The sequence below is a fragment of the Heliangelus exortis genome, chromosome 3 (assembly GCF_036169615.1).
Source record: "Heliangelus exortis chromosome 3, bHelExo1.hap1, whole genome shotgun sequence".
Classification (NCBI taxonomy): Eukaryota; Metazoa; Chordata; class Aves; order Apodiformes; family Trochilidae; genus Heliangelus; species Heliangelus exortis.
The window spans coordinates 98,921,619-98,947,330 of record NC_092424.1 but is presented as its reverse complement, the minus strand read 5'-3'; the positions used below and the strand labels follow the sequence as shown (position 1 = coordinate 98,947,330).

The 25,712-nt window shown below is 36.1% G+C and overlaps 1 protein-coding gene across 8 annotated transcripts in view; it reads left to right on the top strand.

Moving 5' to 3' along the window:
* KIDINS220 (kinase D interacting substrate 220) overlaps positions 1–25,712 on the top strand; it is a 70,758-nt gene that overhangs the window by 19,257 nt on the left and 25,789 nt on the right. For all 8 annotated transcript variants that reach the window (XM_071741855.1, XM_071741858.1, XM_071741852.1 and 5 more), the window contains 14 exons: positions 1,807–1,905; positions 2,987–3,085; positions 3,719–3,817; positions 4,695–4,872; positions 5,370–5,534; positions 6,927–7,106; positions 7,450–7,615; positions 8,549–8,700; positions 11,033–11,322; positions 12,647–12,787; positions 13,390–13,630; positions 13,787–13,875; positions 14,823–14,967; positions 18,365–18,527. In XM_071741855.1, the coding sequence (XP_071597956.1) occupies positions 1,807–1,905; positions 2,987–3,085; positions 3,719–3,817; positions 4,695–4,872; positions 5,370–5,534; positions 6,927–7,106; positions 7,450–7,615; positions 8,549–8,700; positions 11,033–11,322; positions 12,647–12,787; positions 13,390–13,630; positions 13,787–13,875; positions 14,823–14,967; positions 18,365–18,527 (2,207 nt within the window). The remainder of the gene's footprint in view (positions 1–1,806; positions 1,906–2,986; positions 3,086–3,718; positions 3,818–4,694; positions 4,873–5,369; positions 5,535–6,926; positions 7,107–7,449; positions 7,616–8,548; positions 8,701–11,032; positions 11,323–12,646; positions 12,788–13,389; positions 13,631–13,786; positions 13,876–14,822; positions 14,968–18,364; positions 18,528–25,712) is intronic.

The following is a 25,712-nucleotide window of genomic DNA, read 5'->3' as shown; positions in this document are numbered from 1 at the left end:
GTTTCCATAGGGTATGATTTATGTAAATTATTAAATTATAAAGTAATTTATGGCTGTATATTAGCCATAACTGTCACATAAGACTAATACTGAGCTGACTTGCAGGTTTGGGGTGGGGGGCTTTGTGTGGCAGTCCTGTTAAAATTGTAAAACAATGGGTATTATTAAAAAGAATGTGTCTCATTCACAATCTTTTATATTTGATAGTGAAACTTTTTACTAAGAAAGTAGCATATATTAGAGGGGAACTTCAGCTCTGGGCTGACATCTGAGTGTATCTAAGGCAGTGGAAATCTGTGCTGTGTACTTGAGCTGCAATTGCATTGCTCAGTAGAGGTGTCCAGTGACAAAGAGTGTGAATCTGCTTGCTAGCCACTCAGGGCTTTATTTGGTTGCTTATGTAGGTGCCTTGGGCTGTCTGCAGTGCCCTCCTGATGTTTTTTTCTGAAGTGCCAGGGTCAGGCCAGGCACTGTGCCCGTGGGGCTATGGGTGCTTAGATATCTCAACTTAGGTGCCTCTAAGATCAGTGGTTTAGTTCAGAGCAGTAATATGGTTTTGAGGTTGAATTCCCAATCCCTGAATTGAATTGCTTGGGGTTGCAGAGAATAGAGAAGAACTTCCTAATACTTGCTTCATAACTTTAAAAGGTTTTTTGATGCATTTTCCTTTATTTCAGGTGTCAGCTTAGTGCATTTCTTCAGCTACGTTTTGAGCTGCAGTGTTGCATGTGAGAAGTCTGGTGTCAGGCACATATAAAAGCAAAACTTTAAATATTTAAGAAAGTGGCATTGCAATCTCCCTTCCTACCTTTTCTGTCACAAAATTCTATAACTGTCTGAGTTCCTGTGCCTTTGGGAAGGATAAATTACAGCTTTCAGTACACCTGACTGTATTCCAAAAATATGTCAAACAATGAGTAGTCTTAGTTTCAGGTACCAGAGTAGCTTTTGGTAAGAAAGATTTCTTGGTTTGAACCCAACTGTGTAATGACTGTGGTCAATACATGATCTATTACTACTGAGGGTGCTAACTGAATCCCACTCCTGTGATTTAGCTATACTTTATTTTTCTTTTTTGATCATAAAAAAAGGCATTAGATAATATCAGGATTTCATTTTCTGAATTTCTGACATGTCCTTAAGTGTGTAAAAGCAGAAGCATTAAGCAGAATTTCAGCTTTGTTTTATGCCTATACAATCCAGTTTTCCACATCAAAATATTTCTGCTTTTGATATAGTTGAAAACAAATCAGCCTTATGCTTATTTTCTTTTTAAGAACAGTAGTGTATAGAAACAGCATAACAGTCAAATCTGCACCAAAACAGGGATAAAATTACTTAAAATTCTTTAAGATCTTTTGTCAACTATGAAACTTCTAAAGGAGACAGCCAACATCCTTGCCTTATTGTAAAGAGGTTATTACTGTCACTAGTTGGCTGTAAAGAAGTTATTATTGTAGAGTGGTTGGTTTTCCCATGAACACCAAGAACAGATGGATTTTTTCAGATTAAGTATTAATTTATGCTGTTATTTTTTTAAGGTAGTGGCTTAAGCGAGGCCTATTTTTGGGGTGGAATTTTGGCCATAAATACATAATATTTAATCACTGCAAGAAATCTAAAAAATGGATTCCATAATTTTTTCTCCTATATACCCAGTTTGTTTTTTTTTTTAATCTTTCCGCAACATGAGTGCAGATTTCTTAACATAAATAGGTATAATTATATTTAAAGGCTATATTTTATTGTGTGGAATTTCTTTTGCTAAGTAGTGTTAATTCAACTTTTCATTCACTGTTTTTCTAGAGTGGAGATACAGTGCTGATTGGGGCTGTCAGAGGTGGTCATGTTGAAATTGTGAGGGCCCTGCTCCATAAATATGCTGATATAGACATCAGAGGTCAGGTAAGTACAATGTAAATGTAAGAGTTGTTCTTAAACAGGATGTGGATTTGAATACCAAAGAATTATACTGTATTTCTCAAATGCAGGAGGCTTTAAAAACTTGTTCAGTATGTTCTGTAGGAAACTCAAATTCATATAAAACACTAAAATACATCATGTTGCTGTGCAGTTTTTAAGATGTCATACATACATAATTGTGATTACTTGCTAAGCTGCATTTTTTTTAGTTAATTTGTATAGGAGTTGAAAAGCAAATTAAAGGAGCAAGCGAGGGAGAGGGCTGCAAGTGATATTTTGACATTCTCACTTAGAAGCAGGTGTGCATTCAGAGGCTTTTCCTTACTGTCTCTACCCAAGTGTGCACCCAACAGAGTCATGGTACACTGACTAGGAAAAAAAATTACACAAGCAGATTAGCAACTACCAACAATTCTCCCTGGTTAAGGGATACAGTGTATGGCTGATCTGCATTCTGATACTTTGTGTTGGCTTTCAGGTCCATCTGCTTTTACAATTTTTCAGTTTGGATGGCCTTGTTTTAGGCCAACCAGCCAGTTCAGCAGTTTTATTATGCTGTACTGTAAAACTGAATAGAAAATGGAAATTTTGTGTAGGTCTGGAAATGATTAGCACTTCCATTCTATGTTGTAATAATCTTTTTTTTTTTTTATGACATACGATATGGCATGGAGAAACATGACTTGCATAATGGGGGTAAAAAAGACAACAGTCCACAAAATTTATTTTATTTAATTAGAAAATTGGTATATTTGTGTTACAACTGAATACTCATATTACCATACAGCTTGGGAAACTGTTTCAAGAAAGATTGAATCTTCCTGGATTGTTAAAGCTTTTAATATATTTTGCACAGGTTTTTAAAAGAGGTTTGTGCTCTCTAGCCAGATTTCCATTCCCTGCCAATTAGGTTTGGTGGCTTTTCACTTTTCCCTGAGTTGTGCTGATATTTGCTTTAATATGGGCTGGTTTTAGGGTAATGGTTGTAATTTGTATACAGATTTTGAAATTGGTCCAACTGAGTTAAAATACTGTTAACATTTAATACTCTCTTCTTTTCCAGGATAACAAAACTGCTTTATATTGGGCAGTTGAGAAAGGAAATGCTACAATGGTGAGGGATATCTTGCAATGCAACCCTGATACCGAAACATGTACAAAGGTAACAATTAGGATTTTAATTGAATTGCTTTGTTTATCATCCTTTCTTAACCTGCTATGTGAAGTTAAGCTCATAATACCAAATTCAATCTTTGTGAAATGTTGGTATGTTGCATGCTGTAAAAAAAAAAAAAGAATAAAAATTCTTCTGAAATAGGGAATTTATTTTCAGCAATGGTAATGTCCCCTTGGTTGATAAACATCACATAGTACTAAAACTCAATAGCAGAGAAAGCGTGGATGCTTTACCTCAGCATCTTTGACATGCCCAGCAATAGAGTAGAGAACAGGTGTTACAGGAAACTGTGGAAAGGTTTCTGATACTCCTAAGCATGAAAGTTCAGACCAGTGTTTATTGCATGTGCAGGATTAAAAAAAATAGATGTAATAGTATGTGCAGCAGCAAATTACCACTTTGAGTCTTTTGTTTTCCAAATATCTTGTGTTATATTTGAATCTTGTATTTCTCTGCTTGGCAGTGTTAACAGGAATTTATTTTGTTCTGCACTTCTAATCAATTTAGAATACAGGCTCTGTGATACTTCCTCAGTAACACACTTCCTCAACTGTGGTGCTACTTGCACAGTAATGTGATTAGAAATTCCTTTTATTAGACCTATTTCTTCCCTTTTAGGATGGAGAAACACCACTTATAAAGGCAACCAAGATGAGAAATATTGAAATAGTAGAGCTTCTTCTGGATAAAGGAGCTAAGGTCTCTGCTATAGACAAGGTAAATAGTGTTTGTTTACTTTAGCATGTTTAATAATTTTAAGTTTTGCAGCAGAATTTTGAAGTGAGCTCTCAAGGTCCATACAGAAAGAGAGCTTCCTGTGTGCTTGATAATGAAATAAACCACAATACTTAACTGCTTAGCTTCCCATAGGCTTAATTAAACAGATCAGAATGCTTGAATATTAATTCATTTCCACTATTAATACATCGAGTTTTTGTTTGTATTATGGTGTGGGTTTTTTGTTGTTGTTGTGGTTTTTAAAGAAAATATTGCAGGTCAGAGAATTCTTAATACACTTGAAAAAAAACCCAGAGAATGTTTGTCAGTTTTCACTGATACTTGGTTTTGATTAATAGACATTAATCTAATGGCAAAGGCAAATACAGCAGTTTGTTACTGCCCTCTTATGCAATACCTATTTAGCCTGTAGACCTTGTAAATGAAGGAACATTTGTTTTATACTTAACCACTTATTTAGGGCAAATAATTAGTAATTTTGATATGATATAATAAGAAAGCTTACGCAGAAAGGTTTTTGGAGATGTCTAAGCAGAGACTGAAGTAATTCTTACAACTAGTATTGCTTGTTAACAAGCACATTACTGAATTTACTAATAGACACTTATTTCCAAATAAACACTAAAGTAGTTTTCATGAACCTTAAGATTTTATGTTCAATATAGAAGAAAAAGTAGTGTTTTAGATTCAGCATTATAAGATCTTTCCACTTGCTTTTTAAGGAGAAAAATACGTACCACAAGACACAGTGTAGATTACCATGTATTTAAACTAAATGACACATCTGAAACAGTGTGGAACATAGATAATCATATGTATTCATGTTAGGTATTACTAATTTTTTACTTAATTACAGAAAGGAGATACCCCACTTCATATTGCCATTCGTGGAAGAAGCCGTAAACTTGCTGAATTACTCTTGAGAAATCCAAAAGATGGTAGATTGCTTTATAGACCCAACAAAACAGGAGAAACACCTTACAATATTGACTGTAGCCACCAGAAGAGTATTTTAACACAGATATTTGGAGCCAGTATGTATAAGTATTTAATATTAGATTTTCTTAAATCACTTGTATATTGACAGCACAGTTTATTGAATTCTGTACTGAAAAGTGGTAACCATTTAGATTTTTAATGTTGCAACTAATGGGAGAGCTTTAAAAAAAATTATCATACTAAAGCCTAACAAAGGTCAAATGCACCTTTCATTTTTTACTTTTGACATTGTATACTGTGGAACTGCTGTTGCTTGTTCTGGTTTTCCTTAGATTTCCTTGTGTAGGAATTTTCCTTGACTTGCTGTGATTCGGGATTTTCACTCTTTTGTGGTAGATTGTAATGGTTTTGATATTTATACAATGTGGATGATTTAAAAATACGTTGAACAAAAATGTACCAATAATAGTTATTGCACAGGAGGAGTTTACATACAGATAAGGGTGAACCTGTCATGGTTTTATATATGAAAATTATCATATTGAAGAGACTTCCTAAAGGCACGTTCTGTAACGTGGTATTTGCATTACAGGACATTTGTCCCCGACGGAGTCTGATGGTGACATGCTGGGTTATGATCTGTACAGCAGTGCTTTGGCTGATATTCTGAGTGAACCAACCATGCAGCCACCTATCTGTGTAGGCTTATATGCACAGTGGGGAAGTGGAAAATCTTTCCTGCTCAAGAAACTGGAAGGTAAAAGTTGATTTAGCCTTTTCTGTAGGTCAGATCTATGTATGAAAAGCGTCACATGGGAGTTACTGGTTTTTGCAACAGCTGTTGGTCCTTACAGTTTTTGTATCCACTCTCTGTTTCTGTAATGAAAGGATTTAAATTTTAGTGTGGTCAGGTCATCTATAGATTGCTTTGTTCACTTAGACCATGTCAAGTGAGTCTTAAAGTGTTGCTGTCTATTGTCCTCTGTTTCCTGCAGCAGTGAATCTACCTTTTGAGTACTGCTGAAAGTTTGGCTGCTGAAATACCCCTTGCTGGTGGGTGCTTGTGTGTCAGACCAGGTTCAGACCTCTTCTGCTGCAAAATTCATTTACTGTGCCTGCAATGTGTCATATTCTTTACTGAAGTTTTAAGAACAGATTTCAGGCTACTATTTTTTCTCTGAAGTGTATTTCCTGTGCATTTAGTTTTCTTGCCCTTTCATCCTATTTGCCTTGAGCTTTTTAAACTTTCTGAGATGACTGAGGAAAGCAAATGCAGTATACAAAGAGTCAATATTTTTCACAGTGGAAATAGGCATCTTATTTACACGTTTAGCTTTTTCTAACAAAGGATGTTTTTTTAAGATGTTTCAGTACAATTCAGAATACTTTTACCAGTCTTGATGTTTCTTTCTTTCTGTGATTTCATTGCTTTTAAAAGCTTCTCTACTAGTAAAAATGATATCTCTGTTAATTTTGTTCACCTCATGCCCCATGTTTAAACAAAATGGTGTGCAATTTTGAGTGTGATGTATATTGTTGGTGAGCTCTTATGTTTTTAAAAGGCTTTTTCAGTGCTTTCTTTGTACTCCTCATGCATCTTTTTATTTTCATTTGTGTATTTTATGTTTCTCATTCAATAGATCCTGTATAATTTTCTTCAGGAATTCCGATTTTGGTAAATGTGAATTAGCAAACAGAAATAAAATTAAGCCTTTACATTGTACTGTTATATCTGATTGTTTGAAGAATATGCTCCAGAGGCTTTTGGGTTTTTTTGTTTTATTTTTTTCTTTACAGATATGTTTAATTTATTATTCTTGGTGTCATAAAATAGGTTTTAAACTTTAGAAAGATTGGAGATGGCATGTTTTTTATTACCTATGTTAATTAGAAAATCTTTAGCGAACAGTGCAAGTATTATGTAATTAAATGGTTTCATTCATTTCATGGATGAAAACAGGGTTTTGCAGTAATATTTGAAGAATTCAAGTGTCATTGCCTTTTTGTTTTTTACTCTACTATTGATAAAAGTTTTCCAGTCTAGTGAAAAAGTGTTTTCTTTTTCAAAGCTGATCATTTTAATACCTTTTTTGGCTTTCTGTTTCAGAATGATTTAACATGTTAATGGGTCTTTGTCTTTTTATTTTAGACGAAATGAAGACTTTTGCAGGACAGCAGATTGAGCCTCTGTTTCAGTTCTCCTGGCTTATTGTATTCCTCACACTTATGCTGTGTGGAGGTTTGGGTTTATTGCTGGCTTTCACAGTGGATGCAAAACTTGGAATAGCGGTGTCACTCAGCTTATTGGCAGTTCTCTACATATTCTTTAGTAAGTTATTTTATATGAAGCTTATGAAGATTTTTACCTATTTGGAATTCATTATTGTTTTGTAAAAATGCGTTGTAATTCAGAAAAAATACAAAATATGTTTGTAGAAAATGAAACTTCTTCAAACCCTTTCCTGGTGTTTTGCATAATTTGTGAGAGGTCATTCTTTAAAATTAAGAATTTAGCTTCATTATGTTAATCTCACCTTTAACCATAATTGTTAAAAATTCCTTCAGCTGCTTATAAGAGCTGCATGCAGTATCAGTTCAAACTTCATGGTTTTTTTGTTGTGAACGTTGACTAAAATATGGCCATAACATCTCTTAATTTTTTAATATTTTAGCTGTAATTTACTTTGGTGGCCGAAGAGAAGGTGAGAGATGGAACTGGGCCTGGGTGTTAAGTGTAAGGTTAGCAAGACATATTGGATATTTAGAGTTGCTTCTCAAGCTCATGTTTGTGAACCCACCAGAATTACCGGAGCAAACCACTAAAGCTTTACCTGTCAGGTCAGTTACTTCATTTGTTTACTCTTGAATGAACAATTCAGGCTTACTGGGATACTTTCAAACTGTGCATGTGAATTTACCATGTGAATTATCTTATGAAAAGCTGTTGAGCTTCCTGTTTGAAAAACAGTAGCCCTAGCAAACCACCTTTTTTTGAGAAAACCTGAGCCAAAGATGGTGAAAGTTACTCGGTTTTAGTATTAGAGGTTTAACTACCATACTAGTAAAAATTTGTAATGGACAGAAAGAAAAAATACAGACAAAAAGATAATTTAGTTTTCTGGTATAGCTTACTGTGTATTATATATTTCTTACTTTTTTTTTCCTCCCCTCTCCCCCCATACATAGAGAATCAGACTGCTTAAAGCTTCCTTATTTACCTGAAAGGAAGAAAATCTTGCCATGTGTGTAGTTTACTCCTGTTGTATAGAGACTTGTATTTTAGTCTCATGGTGCTTTTATGTGAGCTTGTTGTTCTGCTTGTTTGGTATGATTTGGTTTGTGGGATTTTTTTGCTTGTTTGTTTTGTTTGTGTTGGGTTTTTTGTTTTTTGGGGTTTTTTTAATTCTCCATAAATATTTGAAAATAGCTAAGAATGCAATTTTTAAAATACTTATCAATATTTTGTTTTGTCATCATAAAGATAGTTTATGTTTTGCAGCCATCTTGAGGTGCCATTGTGATCATTTTTATCTTTTTGAGAAATCAAGTTTTAGAATGGGAAAGTGGGGCAAGGGAGAGGTTGATAACAGGAAAATAAACAAATAAGATCCATGCAGAATTTTATAATAATTAGATGTTTAAGTACTTCATATTTTGTGCTACATGGAAACACTTTCAGCTCCAGAGATGCAGGAAGATCGTTGCTTTAGTTGCCAGAAAATATTCAGAGCTTTCTAAACTGTACAAAATGCTTGTCTTTTCTCTTTTCAGATTTTTGTTTACAGACTACAATAGACTGTCCAGTGTAGGTGGAGAAACTTCATTGGCTGAGATGATTGCTACCCTCTCTGATGCATGTGAAAGGGAATTTGGTTTCTTAGCAACAAGGCTATTTCGAGTTTTCAAGACAGAAGATACACAAGGTTTTTATTACCTGAATGACTTTTCTGATTATTGCATTTCAATGCACTGCTATCAGGGGTTCTGTTTTTCACATTGTAAGCTCTTTTTAGAAACTGTTGTAGCTATGAAGAAATTCATATAGAAGGGGAAACTCTTTGTACTGTTTTTGGAGAAAAACGCCCTGTTTCTTTGATTGTCTTGATTTTGTTACTATCCTAAGGGAATATCTTCTGTGAAGGATAGTTTCCAGAAGTGTTAGTGGAAATGTGTACTTAAATAGCATCCTTTTAGATGCAGTGTGGTATTTTTCCATAGTAATTAAGGCATTGTGTCTGAGTCAGATACAAGTAAAAATATACTTTCATGTATTGCTGAGAAGCTTCTGTATAGTTTGTTAGATTTTAATTTGGAGCTTTTATGAGTGACCACTACTTGTTCTTGGAGATAATAAAGGTATAGAACATTTTGAATCCACAGCCATAAATTGCTGTGATCAGTGCTGCTAAGATGAGATGAAATATTTCTACTTGGTCCAAATGGAACACACTTTTTTCCTCTCTCTGATCTGTAGATTTCTGAAAATCATATGCAGAAACAGAGTATGATAATTTGATGAAAGGGAGTTCCTGAGGGTACCTTTAAGTTCACAGAGAACTTATTTCTTATCAAATGCAGTTTCAGTCACTTCTTTTTTCCTTGACCACAAATTGAAGAATCTGTTAGATATTGTGTCCTCTCATGAACTACAAAGTTTAAGCTCTCCTCTCTTCAGAGACAGAAAAAAACCAAACCATGTGCTGAACAAAAGTTCCTCTTCATTGTTGTTTTTCAAATTCACCAAATGTTCTTTATGAAAGTGCTAAGTGGAAGTTTTCACCCTTATTTCCATACGAGACGTTCTGCAGTTCTTAACCTCAATGAAACAGCTTTCATGATGCTGTATTTTCTCCAGAAACTGACTTGAGAATGGCAGTGTAGTGCTGTCTGCTGAGTATTTGCAGTAATCATCTTTTCCCTTTCATTTGTAATCTTAAGTTTTTCCTGCTACTCTTGGCTCTGGTACCTTCCTGTGCTCTTCCCAATTATCTAATTAATTAATTTTTTTAAATGTTATCTATTTGACAGTCTTGCACATCTCCTTGTCTCCAGATGGTTGTAGGTCTGGGGTCATAGATGTCTTGTCTCTTGTTCACAGAAATTGCATTCATATTTCTTTTTAGTCTTCTGTGCCTTTAATTTTTGCTGTGTCTGTAAACTCACAGGCAAGCCTATTCAACTGCCATTTAATTGTTGATGATTCCTAAGTCTCTCTCTTACCCAGTTCTGTCTCTTCCTTCCTAGAGGAAGCTTACATCCCTACTTCAAAATGTCTAGAACTGAACATAATTATAATGGAGATGCTATTCTTACCTTCTTGCCCCTTGCTCCTGTCATTATGCATTTTTGTTGCCTTGTTCAGCATCACAATCTTGTCTGTCACATGCCAGTAATGTGAAAGATCTTTCTGGCTCATACCCTGGTCTAGAATATCATATGTGGGCTGTGTATAAACCTTGGATGTTCTTTCCATGTAGCATATTTAAAATTTGATTTTTCTGTTCATGTTCAAATATTGATTTTTTTAACTGTCATCACTTTTCATCAGATTATTGCTGTGTTCTGTGCTTTGTTATAAATAAATGTGTACAGATGTGCATCTTCTAGATGTGTCTAAAGGCAGAGGCTTCTCCTTTGGAAAAAAGTAGTATCTTTGGTCATTGCTTTAGCTGTGCTAACCCCCAACTACAATATTTCTTTGTCTCTTCCAATCAGTCCAGTTGAAATTGGGAGGTTCTCTTCTGAGGCCCATGTGATCTGTCTAAACCTTACATACTGCAGACCTCCCTTGTTAGTGTGTGTTCTAAGCATGCAAGAAAGGATAGTCTCAGGTTGTAGCTTGCAATTTTGATTTAGTTCTCCAATGGCACCACTATGCTAGTTATGCATTTCTGTTTAAAATCGAGTAGTTACCATACTCTTTTCTTGAGATTTCCTTGCACAAATACACTTTACTGAGAGATGTCATAAAAGGAATGATACCACTGGTATGGATTCTGTTTAATAAAGATAATTTCCATCCAGTGCAGATTTCTTGAAAAACTGGAAATAAGCTGAAATTCGAAGGAATATCTCAGCTACATAATTTCCAAGAATTTTGGCAAATTCAGATGACTTTGTCATGTGTTTTTGACTGGATGGTAATATTGCACTAACCTTTCATGGAAGTCATTATTTTATGCCAAGTTAATGGATTTTGCACACACCTGTAATTACATTTAACATGAATTTTAACAGCAAATTCTTGTTTCCTAGGTAAAAAGAAATGGAAGAAAACCTGCTGTCTCCCGTCCTTTGTGATTTTCCTCTTCATACTGACCTGCATTGTTTCTGCAATTACCCTGCTGGCGATTTTTAATGTGGAATCCTCCAATGTGACTGTGAATGTCATTCTTATAACTGTTACCTGTGTAGTTGGCTTGGCCTTTGTCTTGAATTGTCGCACGTGGTGGCAAGTGATGGATTCAATTTTAAATTCTCAAAGAAAGCGTCTTCACAATGCTGCCTCCAAGCTGCATAAGTTGAAAAGTGAGGGGTTCATGAAGGTAAGCATTTAGATGAGTTTGCCATTAAGAGAACTGAAACAGCACCCCAAACCTGTAGCCTTCTTAAAATGGGGCATCGTTTTAAGAAGTCTGCAACAACCAAGTCTGCAACATTAGAATGAGCATAGGTGAATTTTTACTAAAGGGTGCTCTTTGGTAATTATGCTTAGTGTACGAGATCTGTCTGATCAACCAGGAACATTATATTCAGATAAAGCTTCAGTTTCTAACTTTATTTTTGCTGGGAGGAAGGTACTAGGGAAACAATTGTTCTGAATTATCAGTATTTAGTAAAAGCTTACGTTAGATCACAGGATTAGAATGAGTAACTTAAAAAATACCTGAAAGGTGAGAAACCACGTCTAACTTGAGCTGTCTGCAAGACTTTCTTACTGAAAAGGGAATGATAGCACTGAAAGAATGTTTCAGAGCGGTTCACATACCTCATGAAAAAATGGTAGAAAATACTAAATACTGGGTTGTATCTAAACTGATAAAAAGCCTACTGTATGCTCCAACTTGAAAAAAAACTTTAGCATTGTGGTGGTTACCTCCATAGCTTACAGCTAATGATTTAATGATTACAGCTAATTACATTGTATGACAGTATGTTGTGCAAATACTTTTCTATCTTGACAATTGTTTTTTGAATGGTATTTACCTGGCATAACTTCACACTTTTAGTAGCTAGATTCACCCTTCACAGTCAAAGAAGAGAAGTGGGTATTTTCATTCATTTCATGTGGTTTACATCATCTTAGTGTGCACATTTAAGATGAATCTAGTTGTGAATAGGTCAGATTTTAATGTCTTACCTGTTAGTTATTGAAATGTGGACTGGGGAATTCCACCTTTGTTTCTATAGCAGGGGTAGTTATTAAATGTGTAACTTTATGTTGAAAAACTTAAAATATCCTGAATGACTGAACATTAGAGTAATAGCATGTTTTGCTTGGCTGGAAGGGAGACAGAAAATTGTAGGATTCATCTTACGCAAAGCTGTTTTTGAGGATTAGCTCATTTACTCTTGAAAAACTGATTTAGAGTGCATAAACATTATGTACTTTTAAAATAACACTGCAATGGCATTTAAATAAGTATAGTGTGTTACATTAGAGTGTAGCCTATGGTTCTGCTGAACATATTTGTACAAATACTCAAAATTTTCAAAGCGACATTTTAAGACTTGGGTATTTATAAGTGTTTGTTTTTCTAAGTCTTATTGAAGATTTTTTGGGACAAGTAGCAATTTGCGAAATATAGATTCTTATGAACTAAGTATTATAAAGATGTCATTTTTCTTCTTTGCTTTTCATTTTTCTAGGTTTTGAAATTCGAAGTGGAACTGATGGCCAGAATGGCAAAAACCATTGACAGCTTCACTCAGAACCAGACAAGGCTCGTTGTAATTATTGATGGGTTGGATGCTTGTGAGCAGGACAAAGTTTTACAGATGCTTGATACTGTAAGTTAGATCACTTCAGATCTCTGGATCATCTGGATGATCTCTTTCAAAGATGAGCTCAGATGTAGATAGTTACTGTGCATTTTCTTTGGAAAGAAAGAGTATGTGTGTGTAGTTGTTGAAGATTTCTGTATGTTGGCATAGCCGTAATACTGAGTGATGGCTTTTAAAAACTGAAAATTAAATCCCAGTTGAACTGTACCTGTTAATATTTGTGCTTTTTAAAATTTGTGCTTTTAAATAATCTGATGTAAATTTTTTAAAACTAATATTGTGCTGAAACAAAATGTTTGGAGAAGTTTTCATACTTACTTTTGAAGTACTTTCAATGAAAAATACTTAAATGCTAAGTATTTGGGAGAGCTAGGACATTACTGCGTGATGACTTCTGCAGTAACTGCTACTGCTAATTTGTCAAGTATGCTTAAGTCTAATTGTGGATAAATTTCTAATGTTACCTGTCTCGTATTGAAGCAACTGATATCACTATACATCTTGTCCTCTCAAGATTATAACCAGGACAGAATAAATATAAGACATTCAATTGATCCACAATTACTTTAAGCTATTATTGACAATGTGTACTGTCTGCTTTTTTACAGGTTCGAGTCTTGTTTTCAAAAGGCCCATTTATTGCTATTTTTGCAAGCGACCCTCACATCATTATCAAGGCTATTAACCAGAATCTCAACAGTGTTCTACGTGATTCCAACATAAATGGCCACGATTATATGCGTAACATAGTCCATTTGCCAGTTTTTCTCAATAGCAGAGGGCTTAGTAATGCAAGGAAACTGATGGCTTCAACAACCAATGGGGATATTCCTTATACAGACAGTGCAGGTAAGGTAATGCAGGTGGATGATATGAAAACCAATGCTCAAAAAATCTCGTTTTGCAAGCAAACTGTTTTAAATACTTGTCAGATCATTAGTGTTATTTTACAGATCAGGTAAATGTGTATGAATGGAGAAAATTACTTTTGTATTCTTTCCATAGGATTACATGAAGATGTTGACAGGAGAGTTTCTCAGAACAGTCTTGGAGACATGGCCAAGCTTGGTAGCAAAACTGCTCTCAATAGGCGGGTGAGAGATTTTTAAACTCAATAGAGAATACTGGTAGTACCTTTTTCATTCTCTATAATTTTTTCTTTCAAATTTTAGTGAAGTCTTACCATACCATTCTTGTAAAATTAATGATAATGACCCATACAGGAAAAGTACATTCTTAAGTCAGAAGACTGCTGTTTTATCTTTCTTCAAAAGAAAACTTTTCTTTTTCACCAGAGCATTCTTTTTCACAAATACTTTAATTCAGCTCACTTTGAATGCTGAGATGATACAGGGTATTGGTAGTAACCATAATCTGTATATGTATGTTTTTGAGTTTTGTGGATAAGCCTGGTTATCTGTGATCTGGTTGATCACAGGGGCAGTAATTGGGCAAATCAAGGCATTAAAAATATAAGATTAGACTTATACTGTATGTCCACCATGCTTTCTTTCCTGCTTTCTGTTCTGTTGTCCCATCTTTACATGAAGTCAGAAAGTGATTCCGTAATAGTTATCTAGACAGTAGGGAAAAGCAGCACAGAGCCTGAGGATTCTGACTTTTTTGAGCTAGATAGAGATTTGGGCAGTTTTGTAGCAGGGGAACATGGTGTTCACTTTAATTTTAGAATGTAATTACTAAGTGCGTACCATTAACTTTTGGTAAATGCAGTAGGAAACAAAGATGTCAGTGCTGAAATTAGTAACCTTTTTACAAAATATCTCACTGTGTCACTCTCTTTTGCCCTCTCAGAATTGGCTTTGAATCAAAATATGTAATTTTTATGAGTTCTTGGCTTATATGGAAATAACTTTCAACAGTTACAGAGCTATTTTTCATGTTTTGATGGCATTTTATGTCAGTGTCACATACATATATTCACAAAGGTTCTAACTTACAATCAAGTCAAACTGAAGTGTTTCAAATACAAAAATGTTTTTCACACTACTGATTAATTCTTGCTTTTTTGTGTCTTTATCAGGATACTTACCGGAGACGTCAGATGCAACGAACCATTACCCGCCAAATGTCTTTTGATTTGACCAAACTGTTGGTTACAGAGGATTGGTTCAGTGACATCAGTCCTCAGACAATGAGAAGATTGCTGAACATTGTTTCCGTGACAGGTAAGTGTTGCGTGTTTGTGTACAGTGAACAATATCGTGTTTTGGTTGCTTGTAGTTAACACTCAGATTTTTTAGCATGAAAACTTAAATTTAGTAAGTCAGTCCATGGTGTTGATTTTGAAAATCCTTCTGAAGCAAACTCTTAGAGAGTGCAAGCAAAGATTGTATTTGTTGTTCCATTAACTTCAGTTGGGAGTCAGATAATTCAAGTCTACATTTTTAGGAAGTTTTATATTTTTCAATAGTCTTTTGGGATACTAAAATAAACTTTTCAATTTTTTGTAATACTCTAGTGTGAACAAAGCTTGTAGCACTGATATCCTAAAAGGCAAGGTATGTATCCTTTACATTTTTAGTATGGATATTTGGAGTCCTTTTTCCTTCAGTGGAAACAATCAAAACATTGGTATCTTGGAGGTCTGAAAACTGCAAACTGGAAAAGGACTCATGGGAGTCTAATAAACTCATGGTTCATATATTAAGTGAGTGGGGAATGATTATTTACTGACTTTCTAATACAGACACTAAAAAGCACTGAACAGCCTTACAGCTAACTGTTCAGTGCTATTCAGAACAACTAAATTGAGTTACTTTTCATGCTGTATATAGTTAAATGCATAACTGCAACAGTATCATATGGATGGGGGAAGCTTACATGGATTCAGAAACTATTAAATATCTGAAAAGTAAAATTCATCAAGTGCTAATAGCAAGAAAACAAATCTCTAGGGGCTGGACTAAAAAGAGAATATTATTTTTCCTCAGTTTCTGGAGGTTTTATTTAAGCATTTGTTTTAGTACGGTGTAAGGCTTATGGGCAACTTGGACTTTTACTCAGAACTGGATCAGTCTTTAACCAGAAAACAGTACCCTGGCAAAAGCTTGATTTCAGTAACTCTAACTTATTTTTGCATTGGTATGAAAGCCATTACAGCTTAAAGAGACCCTGAGAAGATGACATGACTCCTCTACATCTTCTGTGCTGTAGAATTTTTTCTCAGCGTAAAAAGGATTACTTGTTTTTATGCCACTTCTCAACTTTTTAAATCTGAGTTCTTGGTTTTATGATAAAGGATCTCACTAATGGGCAAATAGAACTGTACAAATGGAGAACAAAGTGAATATTGTTGGGTTTTCAAGGAAGATACTTCTGCTCTTGTATTTTAGTTATTTCAACACAAATCAAATCACAAGCTCTGGATTATGTTAATGAAAATAGAATCTCTACAACTTCTGGGTTTAGTAATCCTGATCAAATTTAATTGCTAGGAAGACTACAGTATGATTATACCAATAATACTAGCAATAAACGATTATGTATAATTACCCTTGTACTTTCTATAAATATGACATATATTTTAAATATATTATTATGATATATTATGATATAATGCTTAAGTAAAAAAAAATAAAATCTAATTTTCTAATACGACCTGGATCATTTGAGAGAGAGAACTTTGGGAAGACAACTTTGATGGGTTCAAAAAGTATCACAGTTGCCTGCAAGCATATAAGGATGGATTCAGCAGATCTGCCATTAAGTTCTGTGTCTGGTGATTGTAGCCAAATTCCCTGCACATGGTGCAGTTCAGATATCAGCCTGTCCCTATTTCACAGCTCATAGCTGGAGCTAGGAAATCTGCAGCAGCCATTCCAGGTCTCACTCAGGGTTTTTGCTTTACCAGTAGGTGCACAGAATAATCAGAAGCACAAACTGAATTGACTCCTGATGATTCATTTGTGTGCAGAAACTGCTATGGTAGTGTCAATGCCACATCCACTGCCCAACTTTACTTTGCATTTGGGAGAAGTTATCTCTAGTATGTCAAGTACATGGAACTGGTCCTGGTCTGGTACAGTGCCAAGGTGACCCTCTAAGTATGAAGTATGATCTAAGAAAGCAGTTGTATGTCTCTGAGGTTCAGTGCCTGCAAACCAACCTGGATTATGCAGAGGGGTTGGCAGTCTCTTCAGTTTTATTCCCAGTACTTTCCCAGTTTGGATTGTCCTAATTTACCTTCATTTTATTAAAAATTAAATGTCAGTGCTGTTCTCAATTTAAGTAAAAGAAGCCATGACTTATATTCTGTTCCATTAACAAAATGCTAGTATAATTAATAGAGGAATGTTAATATGCCATTTTCCCATTTTTTCCCTTTTTTCCGTGATAATTTATGTGTGACAACAGATCAAAAATTTTGAGTTAATCTTTTAAATAAATATGCAGTCTCCTAGTGTGGTTATTACAATTTGTAGCATGAAATATCTGAGTTTGGCAAATTTTAGTGCAGATGTGAAAGTATAAAAAAATCACAAGCCTGTTACTTGTAAAAAACCCTATGAGAACACTCTTAATTATATATTGTTACATATATATAGGTTATATATGATAATTCTATGAACAGCTTCATGAGCAGAGCTTTCAGGCTGTAAGATGTATGTCATCACCAATATTAGTAATACAGTTCTATAAAAAGTGCTGAAATTTGAATGCATAAACTATAGCATTTTTTTTTTCTGTGATGTGTTGTTTTGGTTTTTTGGCGAGTTATGTTGTAAGTCTTACCCTTATTAATTTGAAACAATAAAGTGAAGCATAGAATGGTTTGAGTTGGAAGGGACCTTAAACCTCATCTACTTCTAAACCCCTGCACAGGCAGGGACACCTCTCCCTAGACCAGGTTGCTCAAAGCCCCATCCACCCTGGCCTTGAACACTTCCAGGGAGGGGGCAGCCACAACTCTGGGCAACCTACATACCACTGCCTTAGCACCCTCATAGTGAAGAGTGTCTTCCTAATATCTAATTTAAATCTATCCTCTTAGAGTCTGAAACTGTTATCCCTCATCCTAGCTCACTACATATCCTTGTAAAAGGTACCTCTCCAGCTTTCCTGGTTGCCTTCAGGTACTGGGGTCTTTGGTGTATAGTTTTGAATTTTTCTTCATTGGCTATTGAAGATGGCAGTTTATGTTTAACTTGTTTTGACCATATTTCATAAGCTAATGCACAGATACTGCACAGTATTAGCGTTATTTTTGTGTTTAGATTGAAAAATTAATGCTGTGTGAGACTCTCTGTTGAGTTTTGTTAAAGTAATGTGTGATTCATCTGTAACAGGATGGTAGTAATTAGTGTTTAACCTGGAGCTGAGTTTGACAGTTTTGGAGAATCTCATGCTCTGAACAGTATTTGCAAGAATTTTTATTAGGTTGTCAAATGATACTTTGAGATGCAACTTGAGATGATTTTGTACTTACCAAGCTAGAAATATAATACCAGAAAGTTCACAGATTGGGGTAAAGAACCTACATAGCTGTTGAGAAAAAAAAGGTTATCTTTCAAAAAGGAAAAAAAAAATCTCCTGTGTTTCTTCTCTCCTCCCTTGTTACATTAGGTCGTTTATTAAGAGCTAATCAGATCACATTCAATTGGGACAGACTGGCTAGCTGGATCAATCTCACAGAGCAGTGGCCATACAGAACGTCGTGGCTTATACTGCACCTTGAAGAGACTGAAGGTGTTCCAGATCAGATGACTTTAAAAACCATCTATGAGAGGTAAGTGTTATTTTGGTAACAGTATGCACTTTCAGTTATTAAAAGTGATCATTACTAATTATTATCAAATAACATGGCTTTCAAACAGCTACCAAGTTGTAATCTAAAACTGCCACAATCTTACTCTTCAGTTAACTTTTGGAAACTTTCAAATTACTTCCGCTGCTGTCAATTGCACCACTTACTAATGTGTGCTTTGTATTAAAAACAAAGAGAACCATATTACTAACTAATTTCTAAGTAACTACTGATGTAGTGACAAAACTGAGATCTTCTCTGTGTGGTGATCCGGGTGATGATCTTTACCATATGCTGAAGATGAAAAGGTCTGTGAACTCATCTCTGGGGTGATCTAATGCTTTGAAAAGTCTGTTTTGTCCAAAATAATCTTTTCTATGTCATTTAACTCTTTTTGCCTACAACTGTTTGAAGTCAGTTGGCTTGAGTATCTTTCCTGCATCAGTTCAAAGTGGAGTATTTCCTCTTTTAAAACCCAAATTTCTGTTTTCTAAGGTTTTCTAGTTTATAAAGTAGCTTTTCCATTTGGAGCCTCATGAATAGGTAGCAAGTTTTTTACTTCCATAGCTTCTGTTCCCATACTGAGTTTGTGTTTGTGCAGTTTGTTCTGCAAGGATTTTCTTTTTTAGTATTATGGTACTTACGAACCATAATACTAAAGAACAAGAGCAAGAACACAGTTTTCCTAGCATGGAATAGCTTGTGCCAAACTTCCTTTTACTGTGACAGTGAATTCTTTTCTGGTTTTGCTGCGTTTGAACTGTAGGGTGTGTGGGGTGAGGGATCTGCTTGCTCCCTTTCCCTTGGGTGAAAGCAGTCTCGCAGGCTCTGTGCCTCCCAGGTGTGGGAGTTCCAGGCTTGATCACATTCTCCATATGAGGAGACATCAGAGCTTCTTTCCCAGATTATTAAATACCGCGTTAGAAAGTGCAGGCACCGCCGGGAGAGCGCTCCCCATCGCCTCCCCCTTCGCTGCTGACTGCGCGGGGCGGAGCGCTAACGCAAGCGGCCGATCAGCCCTGGAGTCACCGCAGGTAACTCCTGGGCATGGCCCGCGGTACCGAGCCCGCGGTACCGAGCCCGCGGTACCGAGCCCGCGGTACCGAGCCCGCGGTACCGAGCCCGCGGTACCGAGCCCGCGGTACCGAGCCCGCGGTACCGAGCCCGCGGTACCGAGCCCGCGGTACCGAGCCCGCGGTACCGAGCCAGGGCTTGTTGTCCCGGCGGCTGTCTGGGCCGCTGCCAGCCTCGCCCTGCTGAGCGGGCCGGGCCGGCAGGGGGCGCTGTCGGGTGAGGGCCGCAGAGCGCCGGCAGGGGGCGGCCGCTGCGCGGTTGTTGCGCGGTGGCTGCTGAGGGGAAGGCGCTGCTCCCCGCTGCCTCGTTTTTCAGCGATTCCAGTAAGCAATAGGTTCACAGCGTACAGAAAGCACAGTAAGATGGAAAGAACCAAGTATTCAAGCATTAAAAATAATTAAACTTTAGATAATTCCAGTCACGTGTGCGCTGAGGTAGATGATTGGTGTGAGAAAATGCTGTTTGCCTCCACATGATCCCTGCCTTGTAATGCCCAGAACTTGATTTTGCAGGTTGCAGAGACAGGCTGTGTCATTTATCTAAGGAGAGACATTTTCTGTGTCATCTCAGTGCTGTTATAGCTGAAAAATAACACAACAGGCAAACTAAACTCGGACAGCTGAAAGCTGCTGTAGAACTAACTATTTGTCAGAGTTTGTGTGATGCTGGACCAGGTACCTGTGCTGTGCCTTTCACTTGGGCAGGATTGGTGCCTCTGTCAGGAGCTGGTACAGCTTAGGGTCTGTATGCTGGTACCAGCAAGTGCTCAGTGTTCACAGCTATATCCAAAGCTTTCAGTTGGTGGAGTACTCTGAAAAAAAAAATGGGTATCTCAGTGTTGTTACTCAATTAATATGCTCAAATCTCTGTGCTTCAACTAGCTATTAAAAACAAACCCTCACCACTAATACATTCTTATTGTGAAGAACTATTAGGCAAAGTAAACTTGTGAGTGCTTTTCTAGACATACAGTGATAAAAATGGAAGATTATATTGATGAGCATGAAAGCAGTGTGTCTGTGTTGTATCACACTGCAGAGATGAGGAAACCTGCGGGATGTCACATTGCCAACAAGTTCCCAGAGTCTTGAAAGAAAACAAACAAAAAACCAAACCAAACAAAAATCCTCAAACAACAAAACAAACCCAAAATTAGGCTTCAGTTTGTGGCACAGGCACTTTGCCAACAATATGGATTGGAGTTACTTAAACTTCTTTCTTAGTGACAGAGGCACCGTGTTGTCGTTCTTTTGTAAGAGGGGAACAAGCTCATGCTTTGTAACTCTGTCAAATTTTGAAAATGAAAAAATGTTGTCTGCATTTCCAGATTCTGGAGGGAAATGTCTTTTTTTATTTACTTAAACTGATTTGCTGTATCATTTCACTTCTATCATCTCACTTCCAACCTCCCTTTTTGCTTGGTTTAGCTTTCCAGTTGGTATTCTTAGTAGTAACAGTATTTAGTCCTTTTGGCTTATGTGTTGCCTTTTCAAGTCATCTCTCATCATCAGGATTTTTATGGAGTCTCTCCTTGCCAGGTTAAGCTCCTAATTCTGAGTTTTTGTCTGTTTTCCTTCCCCTTTTGTGGTTAGGTTGTTCTGTAGTCATGCCCACTATTGTCATTATCCACCTCTCTGTCCTGCTCTACTTTAATTAAATTCACCATTTCATTTATAATTGTGACATACAGTTAGTATTCCTCTACATTTACTTACATACCTCTACTCTACATTCCTTGCATTTACATTATTGTGCTGCATTCTCTTCTGTGTTGCTGTGAAGAATCCTCCTAATGTCATTTTTATGTAATGCCAAAATGGTTTGCAGAAACTGCAGAAAGCAAATTTTTAAAGACCTGAAGTAGAATAAAATAGGTGAGCTTTCTGTAAATGGAGTTGTAAGAGAATTAACTTGTCAGATTAAAGCCAGTTTTTCTTGAATGTTTGATACTTCAGACTTGTAAATTTAGCAGGTATGGGAATATTCTCTCTTGGGAATACTGCATGAAACAGGCATGGTGCCAGAATGAATGTCAGTGCAAGTTCTAAATAAATGATATACCAGCTTTTGTAGAGATACGTTTCAAGAAACTGACTTCTCAACAGTCAATGAACATGTGAAGAAGGAAATACAGTATTTTGAAATTTAAGAAATTTTAAGCAAGATCTTGTTGTAAGAACATTTAACTATATTAAAATTTAAGGTAACAAGCAGCAAGATTGCTTCAGGCAATCATAAGTTAAAGGGAAGGGAAGTTAAAGGTAGGAATAAGAGTCTCATGAGAAACTTTCAGGTAAAGTTTCCAAGAGTAATACTTGTGTTCTTTGACTTGTAAATGGCATGGCAAAGGGAGAAGATGCAATGTAGGGATATAAACCCACAGTGTTCACAGAGGTTTGTGGAAAGTAGCTGAGTAAATTGCAGATTCAAGTCATTGTGGATACAGGTATCGTAACAGTGGGGGATATAATCTCATTTGTAATCCTGATAACATAGTAATCAGCTGTAAATATGCACTGAGGAAAGATTCAGATTATTGAAGATTTTTCTGAATATGTTCAGTGCTCAGAAACAGTCAGAAAATGAAACAGTGTTACAACAGGAATAGCAAAATAATGGAAAGAAGGAGGGTCTTGTATTATACAAACCTGTGATGTATATAAATTCTAAACACCGTGAGATTTCATCATTACTTGTGAGACTGTAGTCATCACTTGTCAAAAAGGTACTGCAGTAGAAAAGATGATAAAGAGGATGAGGAGAGCCATAGTCTCAGTTAAAATTTTGCTTCGAGTATAATCACAGTCTGATTTCCCATGCAGTGAGGAGTCCAAGTTTTGCTTGAATACTTTCTTCTCTGCCTATTGGATTCTCAAGTCTACCTCAGTCTAAGACGTTTGAGTCAATTATTTCTCTGGGGAAAAGACCTTACTTGTAGATGCTTAGTTTTACATTTTGAGGCTCCAAGTTTTAGTCACCTTTCTTTCTTTCTGGGTATGTTTTTACTGCTTACGGTTGTAGACAGCAGTGATTTGGTATCACCACCTCTTTGATTACAAATCATGCTACTAAAGCTGATTGTGTGGGAGGGAGTATCTTCTCAGAGCCTTTCCTCATGAAGTTTACTCACTAAATCACATTATCTACTGAACATATTTTATCCATTTGTATCCTCCTCATCGCAGCAGAAACTGAAGTCTGCAGTACCTTGTTTATTGGAAGCTGTTCCGAGGGGTCACTGAAGTAATTTTTTAACCCTCTTGCCTGTTGCCTTTGCCTTGTGAAATCTGATGGTAGCAACAGTTCCTGCGTCTGTGGCCTGTCCAGTTCTCTGACAGACATGGTAGTTTTACCAGCTTCTCACTTCCTAAAGCTGTTAGTACCTGGACTGTCTTTGCTGATAAAGTCTGTTCCATGTGTTAAGGTTTCATGTATATGCCCTTTGAGTTCAAGAATGCAGTTCAGAAAATGACTGACTACACGTGTTAACAGGTGGAAAATTACAGGTGTCTGAATTTTTTCCCCTGGAATTCCAGCAGCATCTAAAGTTTTGCTTGTGTGAATGACCAGAGTTCTGTGTGAGGCCTATGTTGAGTCTTGTGCTTACCTTGCATCTAGAGCCTGTTCAGGATCCTCTAGAGTCAGTAGCTGAAGACATTAAAAAGCCTGGACAAATAAATGTGGTTTGAGCATGTTTGCAGCAGGAGGAAAATACCAACACAAAACACAGCACCTAAGGATACTTTGAATTCAAAGATGAATGTGTTCAAATTAGTTATACCAAGTACTAGGGCAGCCTCTATGAGAACTTGGAGGAACCTTCTGGTTCTGGTGAGCATGATATATTTTCAAGGCAGGCATGAGCACTGTAGTAAAATTACAGTTGGCCTTTGAAATGAAAATGGCAGGAAATACACTGCCCCTTTTTGAAAAAAGGCATTATAAAGCAGATAATAATCCATGAGAATTTCCTCATGGTCATGTCTGTATAACACTGGGGTAGAACATTCACCCAAGGATTTGGTAGATCAGTGGTAACTATTGTCCTCTCTCTCATGGGTTTAGGATCTGGATTCTGTAGCTTTCTGAATATGACTCTAGCAGTTACCTGATTCAGTCCATGATTCACTGTCTCAGTGCTTAAAATGCTTACTCAGGGGAGAGTGCTTGTCCCTAAAACTGAGTTTGTTTTGCTTAATGATACAGAATTTGCTTATTCACAAAACTTTCTATTCAAGCACTTCCTACTGGCTGCTTTTGATGTTACTCTGTTGTGCTTGATATAATCAGGGACAGTCCTCCTTCTCTTTCTTTGTCCAGGTTTAATTTGCTTTGGAGTATTAAGACTTATCAATTTTTGTGTGCTTATCAATTCTTTGTAAGGATGCCAGCAAATAATTGCTGATCCCTGAACTGTGACCTGACTATGTATTCATTCAGAATATTAGAACGTGAGAGCTTGGATCAGGATAGAAGAAAGTCTCATGAGCCATCTGTTCAGGTTACTGTCTCCACCCTTATCTTAACTTCCTTGGAAAGATACTTTGGGGAAGCTGAGGGAATCTTAAATCCCTGCTTTTTCGGGGGCGGGGAGGGTGTGGAAAAAGAGAGAGAGAGAGAAACATCATCCAGGATGAGAAAATGGTTGTACCTTCCTCACAGCTGTAAATAGGTGTTAATTAAACCTTGGTAACACACAATTCATCCATCGCTTGGGCTGAATTTAAGCTCTGCAATCAAGTATTTGTGCTTGCATGTATTATGATTGTATGTCATCTATCTATGATGGATGACAAATTGGAGGCAAAACTGTGTGCCAAAGGAGAACACAACCAAAGTAAAAGACTAATAGAAAAGGTTTCTTTTATTTGGGTTTCTTTTTGGGGGGATGATGACTAAAGGATCTTATCTAGCCATAGCTCATTTACTGATCTTTTTTATGCTTTTGCAGCTCTTACACCATTCTAAGGAATAATTTCTGGATGTAATCTACTCTGTCTGATATAGCAGTAGTAGAAATTGTTGGTGTTTCTTCATTTCTTCAGTTCTGTATACTGTATTTCCAGTTTCAGTACTGCTACTTGATTTTGCTTGGTTTTTTCCAGTGTATTAATGAAGTTACACCTCTTTGGAAACAACTGTGAAAATAGTTATCTCCAATAACGGTAACCAGAGAAATACTTAATTTCAGGTTACTAGATAACACCTGCTCCTTTCCTGTTTTTTCCTTTTTTCTCCTCAGATTAAACTGTTAAAACCTAGGGTAGTTGTAAGACGAAGGGCAGCTGTTTACTCTAGGTTTGGAGTTCTGTAGTGTGGTTTCATTTGTGCTATGCTTTACTGGTAGATTCAGGTCTTTTGTGAGATATACCCATGTTAATCAAATTAGGAAATCACTTAGGCAGGTTAAAACTTTTTTCTGTTTTACATACAGTTGAATATTTCTACTACGTTGTTTATTACTTCAATTTAAGAAAGTGTATTTACAGCATACTAAAAATACCACTAAGATTTAAATGATTTTGTTAAAGAGATTGATTTCATAAAAAATCAGAAAATAGTATTCCATAGCACTAGTAGTAAAATTTATTTTTCCCATGTAAAGGCTCATTTATTTTTATAGCAATTTGATGACACATCTGCTTGCTTTATTCAGCTGAAAAGAAAATGTTGGTTCTTGGTGTTTTGTAAAATTGCTTTGTTAAATTATTTTCGAAATAGTTCAACTTTTAACAAATGACATTTGATACTAACATTGGAAAGCAATTTCAGCTAATTAAGTAGATCCTTCTATAAACCACTGGAACATTAAGATGACAAACTGTTCATTCAGGAATATTTTAATTGGTACAATTATTGTAATTTTGTTGCAATTATGTGTTGAACTAAAAGCTTTTGTCTAAATCATTTGAGGGTTTTTTGTTAATATACATAAGTAAGAAGAAAAGTAAAATAAAAACTGAAGATAAGCATTATTTGTCTACTTTTTCATTATAGTTCTTTAGACAAATATCTATTAAATTATTCTTTAAAAAAGTATGTTACATGTTTTCAGCAAATCTCGCAATGTTAAAATTGAGCAAGATGATTCAA